Genomic DNA, 12,009 nt, shown 5'->3' on the forward strand with positions numbered 1-12,009 from the left:
GCATGAGCCCCCCACACATAAGGCAAGGGTGCACTGTACTTTCATAATAATTATCATCAAAATTTCAGAAGTATGTTAGGCAACAGTACTTTGTTACTGATCCATGTAAACTATCTGAAATAAGGTTAATTAAATTATATTAAGTCAAATTCATGTTACCTGCATTTTGACCGCGATTACGACAGAAATGAGATCTTTATCCAATTCTCTCAATACTATCAGTTTCTTCAAAGTCAAGCTGCACAACCTGCAAATTAAAACAAATATCCTATGTTCAGTTATTATGAAATTGAGCTATTCCAAATTGCCTTCTCCGACCCCACAAAGTTTCACTCCTAAACAACTTCCTTTAGCTTCACCTCTTCGATGTGAGTACTGAGACTTCTCTGGTGGTTCTACAGAATTGGCTCCTCAAAAATCAGTTACAATTGCTTGCAATATTATTTATTTTAGCAGGATGAAAACCAGATTATCATCAATTTTTATCCCTTGTCTTTTCCAATATACTGAACGGACATGGTTCTCTCACCTCCTTGTACCCCAGCAATACTGTGATGTTGATTTTTTAAAAAAAAAAAGTACATAAGGAAAAAAACTAAGGTCCAAAACACATTGTAGAAATAATCTAGTTTAACAGTGTAATGGGGCTTCTGGTTAAGACGGCTCCTTGACCGGCTGCCTGATTGGGAAGAGCTGGATCAAACAGTCATACATCGCTGTTATGCCGACAGGACTTGTCTTCCTGAGTCCATCTCCCCCCACGCGAAAGGGGGATCAGAGAGGGTTTGCCAGGGTCTGTTGCCAGCCCCAGGATGGGGAAGGGACATTTCACCTTACATGGATGGTGACTGAGGGGACTGAAGAACTACGATAACAGCATGGACAGCTGTGGCTCGTCAGCAGCAGCGAAGAGGAGCCACCACTAACCCATTTTAAAATTACAAAACTTCTTGGAACATAAGGAACTAAAGATTAAGTATAAACATCCAGGTTTGGGCTATGGCTTCTCTGTTTTTAATCCATTCTATTTGAAACGAATCTGTAAGCCTAAGATTTTAGTAAATCTGATTCAATTTGTCTCCCATACAGAGAAACAAGGGAGGAAGCAAGGCACTGAACTGATAAAGACATTAGCTTCATGAACAGTGCTTTCCAAGCCACTTTATCTCAGAGTTAATTAATTTAGGATTTTGGGGATGATTTATGGACATATTTTCTTATTAATACCTTCTTGTGCTCATTAACTAGTTACATCTTAAGAATTTTAGCTGGTGTTTGGACTCATAATTGGATATGATATAATTAAATATAAACTTAAACGGGTCTCAACTGGATTATTTCTCCAGTGTATTTTGGACCACCATTAACTCCTCCTATTGTCTGGCTCCAGGCCAAACTTGGGGGCTAAAGCAGTCTTGCAGAAATACAAAAGGAACACCACCCTAAGTCTTCCTAACATTTATTAACAGTTTTGATACCTTCCATCCATGGTGCCCTCTTGCACAAACCTGAAATGGGGGGGGGCATTATGTCACACTGGTTCTGGTCCTAGCTTCCAGGCTTGCTAAAGACAGTGATACTGGAGGATTTCTGTTGAGCCCCATGACTATTAAGCTATGGGGTGTCACAGAAGTCTTTTCTATTCGAAGTCACAGTGGAAGGTTAGCTAGAGCTTCGGAGCTAGGCACTATCAGTTTCCTGACATCACCCAGCTCTGAAAAATGCTTGTCTTCAGAGTCAGGTGAAGCTGTGTAGATGCAGGAGAGGTGCCTGAATGCTATAATCCACTGGATGAGGGCCAATACACTAAAACGGTGCAAGACTAACTTTTAGTGAACATGAAGCCACAAAGAATTCTTTTCTTCTGGCTCATCATCAGTCCTGATGTTGCTGATGTACAAGGAGTATATGAAGAGTTAAAATATTCAATAAGCTGCCTGTCGACTTATAGTGCCCCATGAATTTCACAGAACAAAAACAACAGCTTTACATCACAAGGGGACTATCACAAAGGAGGTCCACATCACAGCCACATCTCTGAAAAATGTCAGATGGTTACAAATGCTTTCTGGAAAGGCAGTATTGATTCATTCATTATTTCATTTTATTAAAATATTTATATCCTGCCCTATATACAAAGATCTCAGGGCAACGTACAATAAAATCATTTAAAAACAATTAACAATAATTTTAAAAGATTAAAAATATATTGCTGAGGCGGGTTACAGACCACCGAAAAGCGGTGGCCTGCACCCGCCCCTTCCCCCGCCGGATCGGGGCCTCAGTGGCTAGAACGGCAGCCGCTGAGGCCCCGATCCGCCGCGGCAAAAGACCCCTTCCCCGCAGCCTGGAAAGGGGTTCCTTGGGGCTTCAAGTCCCAAGGACACCCCGCGGCAGCGGGGAGGAGGAGAAAGGGGCCGCTGTCTGAAGGCTGCGCCCAGCAACGCAAACGGCAAAAGGACGCTCCGTTTCGGCCGGGGGGGAGGGGAGGGAAAGGGGCGGTACTATGCGCCACTGGCCCGGCTGTGGGAAGGCCGCCACCATTTGTGTGTGCTCGCGCGTGTTAGGGTTGGGGGCGTCCGGAAAGGACGCTCCTTTCTAACCCTAGCATGCGCGGAGCGCACACTTTTAGGCCCGTTTGTAACGGGCCATAGTTTTCAATTAAAACCAGACAATTTAAAACCAGACAAAATATTTTAAACAGTGCAACCATAGGACATGCACAGCATGGATAAAATCAGTTAGGCCTAAAGGTTTTAATAAAAAGCCAAGTTTTAACTTGGTGCCCAAATGATCCTAATATTGGTGCCAATTGGTGTCATTGTCACTCCCCTCCAAAGGAATGAATTCCACAACTGGGCTCCCACTGCAGAGCAGGCCTTCTTTCATGTCATTCCACAATGTATTTCCTCCACTGGTGGGACACAGGAGAGGTCCCCTCCAATAAATTTCCATTCCCAGGCAAGCATATAGAGAGAGAAGCATCAAGCTCACTAGCACCTTCATTTCAAGCCAGAAGCATCATTGGCAACCAATGCAATCCCTTTAGAAATGGGAGACTTTATCACATGGGGAAAATCAAGGGTTTGAACAGGGATTATCCCACAATCGCGATTAACATTTTCACACAACGTCGCGATTAAAATGCCATTATCCCAGGAATAAACAAGCAAGAAACAGCAACAAATCATTCACAGGGAAATCCCGGGGGAAATGTTAAATCACGATTGTGCTATTTTCATGGGATAAGCACTGTTTAAACCAGGGTTCCTCAAACTCTGGCCCTCCAGATGTTTTGAACTTCATCTCTCAGAAGCCTCAGCCAATCACCGCACACATGTAAATTTCCTTCCTACCTCATAATGCCCTCCCTGACAGCTTGGCCAATGATCTGGGATTCTGGGAGCTGAAGCCCAAAACATCTGGAAGGCCGGAGTTTGAGAACCCCTGGTTTAAGCCCTCAATTTTCCCCATGTGATAAAGTCTTGGGACTTGTGATAAAGTCCCCTGTGTGATAAAGTGCTGGGAAATCCCATGAATGATTTGTTGCTGTTTATTGCCAGGATAATAGTTATTTAATTGCAGTGTATGTGAAAATGTTAATCATGATTTGCGATTTTCACGGGATAATCACTGTTTAAATCCCCGATTTTCCCTATGTGATAAAGTCCTGGGACCTGAATGGAGTTTTAGTAAGCAGTCTAGCTGATGCATTTTGCACTGGCTGCAGTTTCTGCACCATCTTCAAGGGCAGCCCCATGTAGAGTGCATTGTAGTAATCTAATCAAGAAGTTACCAGTGCGTGGACAACTGCAGTTAAGTTATACCAACAGGGCTTTCAATATTCTCAAACAGTTTTTTTTAATGAGCCACAGTTTTGTCTGGGGAAACGTGGCAGAGTAAAAGACTAATGCCTATTCGTATTGTTTTTCAAATATGAGACATTCCATTTTTCGCTCTCTCCCATGTCCCTGAAATCTAATAGTACTTTTAAATAGCATCCAATGCAGACACACCACAAGGCCTGGTACTTGAGAAGAAAAGCACTCAAGGCACAAGGGGCAAATGGTGATATCAAGAATTGTGTTAATTGCCACTTGCTAATTACAAGTCACTTGGCAACCCTTATAGATACCAAGTGACGTTATTTCAAAATTACATTTAAAAAGACACAAAGAATCTGGCCAGATTAGATAGTTTAAACTTCATATTCCAGGATCAATGCAGTTTTTCTAAAGAAGGGGCATCCCGCTATCTGTAGACTGGGACTCCACCTGAGTCCCAGTCTACAAAGGGGTTCATGGGCTACTGTATGCCATGTATACTGAATCCACTGTTGAAACTTATAATTCTATGCCTACTGCAGTTTCCAATGAACCCTAAACAAATACTGCCTTAATAGGAGCATGTCCTAGAAGGAACATATGGATGGATGGATGGAACACAAAGAAAGAAAGCTGCAAGAAAGAAAATACAAGAGAAGTCAAAAAAAAGGAGTACAAAGAATAAAAGTAAAAGAAATAACAAGAAATAGTTGCAGGTTTTGATCTAACCCCAAATAGAGTTGCATTCATCTGCTGTTCTTTATTTATATGACATCTCCCTCATTTATTTATGACATTATCACCAGAACAGGAAGCACATGTTCTCAAGAGTCAGACCACATGGCCCCCCTACATCAAAGCAGAGAAGGGAGATAGACTATGTCTGTTACAACTGAAGCTCACCATGACCAGTCTTGTAGGCACATGAATAAAAGATGTTTACGTCCAATGGCTCCAATGGTGGCTATTCCCTTGACAGAACAAAATACATAGTTATTTTGTCGCCTCTCCTGCTTTTCTCTGACTAACCCACTGATCAGAAAGAAAGTATTCTACTGCCATTCATCAGGCTGTACGTGCTTCTTCCAGAGGCTGTCTCACACAGAACAGCATCAGCAGTTTCTTTGAAGGATCTAAGGTGCCCATTGTACCATTTGCACAAAAGGGCATGAAAGTGTGGGTTGGAATTCCATATTCTTCACAGATCAACTGCTTTTCAAGCCAGGCTAAGGGAATTACAAACCAGAACTCCCACGGCAGATAACTGGAAATAGCTACTGTTCAGTGCATGGTGCACAGACCAAAGGCTGAACTTGCCCAAGAAAAAGTAAATTATTATGAAGGAAGCTGTGAAGGAAAAGAATAAATTACTAACTGAATCTGAAAACACTAGAGTTCAGTAGAAATAGGTCCAAAGGAGGTCAAGCAAACAGAATCTGATTCCTTGCGGAGGATGCTATTGGCGCACACAGATTTTGGGGTTTGGGGGAAGATAATCTTTTTAGACCCTCTCAGCTTTATTTCAACACAAATCTATTGATCCATCCTTATTTTCAGTCTAAGATCTGCTTTGATACAAAGGACTCTGATGTAAACAAACCTCTGCCCTGAGTCAAATTATTAGTTATTTATTCATTTATTTTATTGAATTTTTATCCCATCTTTCTTCCAAGATAGGCTCAATAGGTTTAAGAATGCTCAATTCAATTCTGCATGGGACAGCTCTCTTAGAAACTTCACCGTCTCCTTCAGCTATGTTTCATTTCTCACTTCAAAAATTTGAATCTCTCCCCTCATCCTAGTAAAAGGGAAAAAAAATATTTTTACACAAACATAAACCTGGTCACACATTAAATGTGCAAACTTAGACTGCCACATTACACAAAGACTGCTTGTATTTCGACAAATGTTTCTTTGTTATTTGTAACAAGCTCTAACAGAATAAGATTGTTCTCAAAAATACCAGTCACTTTGTCAAAACAGCTATTGCTAAATCACAAATAGTTAGAAAGCCCACTGAACTCCATCAGCCTCTAAAATTACCAATGAACATAGCATCCACACTTACAGCTAACCAATGCTATGTTTCCCTCTTAAACTACATAATGAATATTTTGCAAAACACACAAGGACCATCTATCTCCAAAAGCCATCCCAATTAAACTTAATCATGATTATTTTGCTTTGATTTTTTATTTTTAAGATTTGTTTCTGGAAAGTTGTCAAACATGGACCACAGCATTCTTCAGTGTGAACACTTGCTAAATTTGGAGAAGCCCAAAGGTGGTGACATGGGATGGAGAATGCTAAAAAATCAAGACTTAACACCCAAATTATGGTTCAAGTCCAAGCTTTCTTTCTGTGTACAGAACACATTTCACATCCTCTTGAAACCTTGCTCCTGGGAGTAATAAACCCTTGGGAATAGTGTGGAATATGATGCAAGGGGCTGCAGTTGCAAGAAGGGACTGGTCGAATTCCACCACCACCATTAATGGAAGAGTACAGAATTTATGCAAATGTAAAAATACCACCTGTTAAGGTTCCCATCATGCAGACATCCTATGAAAGCTTAATAGGAACTCTATCCAGATAAAGAAGAGTGACTGGGATGAAACATTCATCTTGAATATCATTTAGGTTCTTAGGTTGTTAGATGGTTTATAGATCCCAGAAGCCTCCTGAGCCAGAGATATCTTTTGAGAAGGGCAATGTTTCAGGCATTATTGCTTCTCTTTGAAAATATCTCTGTCTGTTGTATTCTTTTGGTACATCTACTGCCAGACTATGATGAAGCCATGATGGAGACAGTGTTCATTCCCACAGGATGGGAAAGCAACATCCATGGAACATAACAATCTACTGTGTAATTGAATCTATCCATATCCACAGATTTTTTTATCCATGGATTCAAGCATCCACAATTTGGAAATATTCCCAAAAGATATAAATTCCAAACAGCAAACCTGTCATCTTCTGGCCTGGGAAGGAGTGAAAGGACAGGCCCAACGCCATTGGGCCCGGCCTCGATTAAGAAAAAGAGCCCTCCCTCCAGTCCATCTGCCTTGGTCCAGGCCTCAGAGGGAGAGAAGAATGCTGGACCTGATCCCCTCCCTCCCTCACCATTCCCTTCTCCTTTTGTGTCAGGAAATTTACAAACCAAATCAATGAAAAGAATAAAGTATAAACTACAAAAAGACGAACTACAAAAAAATGGATTACTAATAAAATCAGAATCTCATTAACTCTTAAAAGCTTGGTGAAACAAGTTTCCTTTTGCAACTGAGGTGTTCCTACACAAAAGGCTTTTCTTCAGCACTACTTAAATAAAGTGATCAGACCCACTACTCTAGAGCAGCCCTAGTGGCACAGTGGTTAAATGCCAGTACCACAGCCAAAACACTGTCAGTTCAGTCCTGCAGGGCTCCAGGATGACTCCGCCTTCCATCCTTTTGTAAGGCAAAATGAGTACCCAGCTTGTTGGGGCAATTGGCTAAACTGTTTAGAGAATGTTTAGCACTATAAAGCATTATAGAAATGTGCTATTGCTATTTGTAGCTAAGAATCAACACCTCAAAAGGCATTCAGAACAAACTGGAAGCCAGTGAAGCTGTTTTAAAGGTAATATATAGTCTGTAAAATCCATGCCCACATGGCCAGATCCACCTACTCCAAGGAGAGATGAAACATCACCTAAAATAGAGCAAAAATACTCCTGGCCATTGCTACTATCTGGCCATCCAGAAGCAGAGTTCAACCTAGAAGCAGCCCATAAGCTGCCTGCCTACAGAAGAGTGTATCACCATCTAGGTAAAACTGTACTTCCAATCCTGGGAATCCTTTCTACTGATTCTCTCTCATTTGGATTGACTTTCTCTTTATTAATCAACATTAATCCCTGACAACAGTTCAACCGTTCCACGGCCTCCATGAGCTTAGATGAAAAGCCAGATAGAATTAGGGATTACAGTATTATCAACATATTATAAGACCCAGCCTCAAAACTACAGATAATTTCTCCACAGATATTAAACAGGACAAAGGGACAAAAGAGAGACCAAACAAACCAACTCAACCACAGTTCCTCAACATCATCTTCTGGAAACATTCCCCAAGAGGAGTGGAAGGAACTATATCTGATTACTTCCAAATCCCATAATGCTCAAGTGTCCCATAAGAATACTATGACTGATGATATCAAATAAATGTGAGAGGTTCAGCAGAAATCTCATTGTCAACTCCAAGTGCCAAACTTTTTCATCTTATTAAACCATTTCTTTCTCTTTCTATATCCCAAGGGAGGGCAAAGTGCAGCCCATAGGGAGCCCTGGTGGCGCAGTGGTTAAATGCCTGTACTGCAGCCATTCACTCGAAACCACAAGGTTGCGAGTTCAAGACCAGCAAAAGGGCCCAAGCTGGACTAAGGCTTGCATCCTTCCGAGGAGGGAGCTAAAATGAGTACCCAGACTGTTGGGGGCAAATTAGCTTACTTGCTGTTCACCGCTATGATCTTTGGAATAGCGGTATATAAATAAAACAAATTATTATTATTATTATGAGGCCCCCAGAGTTCTTTTTGTGGGCCCTCAAGGGCTTTAAAAAAAAACATTTGCTGCAAAATGGCCCCAAATGTACTCTAGAAGGTATTGGGGGGGATTTCTACCACATTGAGACACCCTCAGGGGTCCCCAGGAGTCAAAAGCATTTTCTGCAAAATGCTCCAAGACCTTTCACCATTAAGTAATAGCAATAGCATTTACATTTCTATACTGTTTCATACTGAAATAAGCTGTCTCTAAGCGGTTTACAACTTGTAAATCTGCCCCCAACAAGCTGGGCATTCATTTTACCAACCTCCAAAAGGATGGAGGCTGATTCGACGTTGGAGCCCATCAGGACTGAACTCACAACGTTGTGGCTGCAGTACTGGCCTTTTCACAACACACAGAGCCTCTTCTTCCTCCTATCAGAAAGAAAAGAGGATTCAGGCCTACTCCTTTTCACCCTCAAATTGTATTAGGCTTCAGTGCTATCACCTCTTGGGAGTAGTAAGAACTGTTCCTAGCCACCATTGCCACTTGGCTGAGCAGGTTATCAGCAACAGCAACTGAGAGTAGCCCTCATACAGCTGGTAGTGGTAGCTGCTAGTATTTGTCACTAGCTGCCATTACTGTACTTGTTATTGCCAAAGAAGCAATAACCACTGCAAACAGTAGCAGCCTTTGCCTGGAGGCTACTCTGAAAAGTAGTCACTGTTGGCTTCCTATCAGTGATTGCACCCACTACCTCTGTGTTCAAGAGCAAGGACAAGAACAACCACCAATGGTGATGGCAGCATAAAGCAGAAAAGGGAGAATATTTCTAGGCAGGGGGAAAGGAAGAGTTGCGGCAGCTGCCTGTATTTACCTATAAACCCTCCATGGATTTGGAAGTCTAAAGGTGTAATTTATGCATAAGCAAGGAGCAGATAAATCATCCTGCTACAAGGAAAGATGGAGGGAACACAAGCATCCCAGCTGCCACTGCCCTGACTGTGGAGAGAGAAAAGAAGCAGTATCTGCTGGCTTTAATCTCCTTCCCCCACTGTCATTCCTTTTTCAGACTGCAAACAGGGAATTGACAAATTCACTAATTGTAAGACAGAGCCTTTGTGGCTGAAGAGCGGGATATAGATTCTCTAAATATATAAGCACACAAGCAGATTGAGCTGCCTCAGGCAAGATAATTCTGTGCCAAGATCATAGAACTGGAAAGGATATCAGAGGTCGCCTAGCCCAACTCCACACCAACTCTGGAAAACCACTGCTACCCCATTAACAATAGTGGTGATCTAACCTTGACGTAAAAGTCTCTAGTAAAAGAAAGCCCATAACCTCGCAGTCTGTTCCACTGTTGAACAAAACAGTATCATCAGGAGATTATGCCTCATGCTTGGTTAGACTTCTTTTTCTTGCCACTTCAAAACATTGTCTCAGTCCTATCCTCTGACTGAAAAGAATAGATTTCTTTAATCATATGTGACAGCTCTTTAAACATTTGAAGACATTTACTGTGATCATTTTTTTCTCACAACTAAACTTACTAAATCTTACAGCATTTTCTCACCAGATTCCAGGGCACTCGCTGTCATTGTTAGTCTCTTCTCAATACATTCCAGTTTATCACTATTTTTCTTAAAAGCTGAGATTCAGAACTTCATGATTCCAAGTGAAGCCTGACTAAAGCAAAGCAGTACCGTTACTTCTTTCTGTCTAGACACTATACTTCTGTTGATGCAACCTTGAATTGCATTAGCTTTTGTGGATGCTACACTGCATTGCTGAGTCACGTTTCTTACATGTGCTACTGCCATGCCAAGTATCGTTCATTCTCTGTTTGTGCAACTGGCTCTTCCTTCTTAAAGTAAATGCAGATTTTTATAATACCTTTTGTACGTTTTGGTCTAGTACACACTTTGGTTCAAATCCTGAATTCTGGTTCTATATTCTGACTTATTAGGAACTCCATCAAGTTTGGTTTCCTCTGCAGATTCAATGAGTATTCCCCTTATTATGGGGCCGGGAAACTGTGGAAAACTAGGGGGCTGCATCAGCCCCTAGGAGACTTTGGAGGACCCCAATCTTTTGGGGAGGAAAATCAATTTTCTGCCCCCCAAAACCCTCTATGAGAAATATTTTGAGGTCTTCCTACACCTTTAGAGGGCATTTTGAGATGGAAAATAAAGATCCCCCCCCCAAAAAAAATCTGTATTGACTCTGGAGGATGGTCCTAGGGAGCTTCAAACATATGGAAATGCACTCTATGCTGAATAGAGATTAGTTTGGATATTTTTTAACCCCTACTAGGTCATGGGGGCCACAAAAGCATTCCTGGAGGTCCTCATGCACCTACAGGCTGCACTTTGCCCACCCCTTCTTTCTTATATGGTCTAAATTTCTCTCAGGTGATAAAGAGCCATCTATCTTCATGCTCCACCAATGATCCACCCAGTGGCAGAGCATCCTGCCCAGGGATAGACCCACAATTCAGGCCTGTCCTGTGGTATCTGATTCCCTCCCTTGCTCCAAGAACCCAGAGTTTGAATGAGAAAACTCAACACTTTGAATCAGACAACTCAGGAATTTGCTCTGAATGCAGAACTGGATGGAGCTCATTGTCATTCTATACAAGAATCCACTCCCAATTACTGAAAAATTCCTTTATGTCAGCAGCATATTTAACAAGTAGGAGAGAGTCACTTTGGTCCTGCTATTGTTAAACAATTGGGAGTCAGATATCCTCACCAATGCTACTGCTTTCGCTCAGAAATCATCACACCACAGCAGGCCTCTCATCTATCAGTTTATTTTTTAAAAACAACCCTGCAATTTCTTTGCAATCACAACACTTTCCTACTAAATATTGTGTTTTTAAGCTTTTTCAGGTATTACTATCAAGCTGGCTATTCAGTTGGTGCTTGGATCTTCTTTGTTTGTTTGTCTGAAGGTGGGACATGTACTCTTGTCCAGCCTTGCAACATTTCCTTAAGTTCTTGGCAGAGGCTCTGGCACTGTATCTGGAAGTTTCCCTTGCACCTGACAAACCAATCCCTCAGTTCCCCAAGGCTTTTAGAACTAGTCAGGGTTGCTCTCTGTTCCATAACCAACAACCAGAAAATATGACCAAACCGTAACGCAGTCTAGAAAAAGCACAACCTGTGAGGACATGTGTGCAGCATCCCCTATGTGGGTCTCAGGCCCCAATTAGGGGGAACACCAACTGGGCAAACAGAAAGGTCACACACCATTTCATGTGGGGTAGAGGAGTTGGGGCAAGCTGAGGCCCACAAGCAGGGAAGGCAGGTGTTTCTTTGGTCCAAGACACACTGCAGAAATAGTCGACTTTGAGACCACTTTAACTTTGTCTTCATTGTATACTAGTTAGTATTCTTTTAGAGATGTTTTAATCATGTCATAGTTAAGATCAATGGTCCCCAAACTGTGCCCTTGAAGAGATTTGCAGCTCCCAGAAGACTCAGCCATGTTGGCCAATTCTGGGAGCTGAAGTCAATCCAAGACCCCTTAAAGTGCACAGTTTGGGGAGCCACTATTTTAGACTGTACACTGCTTGGCAGGGTTTCCCCCCCTTATTTTATTTGATTCCTAGTATGTAAAGTGTTGTGCAAATTTTTCTGCATCATGTTTTG

The 12,009-nt window shown here is 41.8% G+C and overlaps 1 protein-coding gene across 1 annotated transcript in view; it reads right to left on the bottom strand.

Moving 5' to 3' along the window:
• The window catches only part of PACS2 (phosphofurin acidic cluster sorting protein 2), a 98,938-nt gene that overhangs the window by 79,439 nt on the left and 7,490 nt on the right, over positions 1 to 12,009 (bottom strand). The window contains exon 2 of the mRNA XM_042461334.1: positions 160 to 247. Coding sequence (XP_042317268.1) covers positions 160 to 247 — 88 coding nt within the window. The remainder of the gene's footprint in view (positions 1 to 159; positions 248 to 12,009) is intronic.

This window comes from Sceloporus undulatus, chromosome 4 (assembly GCF_019175285.1).
Source record: "Sceloporus undulatus isolate JIND9_A2432 ecotype Alabama chromosome 4, SceUnd_v1.1, whole genome shotgun sequence".
In the NCBI taxonomy this organism is placed as follows: domain Eukaryota; kingdom Metazoa; phylum Chordata; class Lepidosauria; order Squamata; family Phrynosomatidae; genus Sceloporus; species Sceloporus undulatus.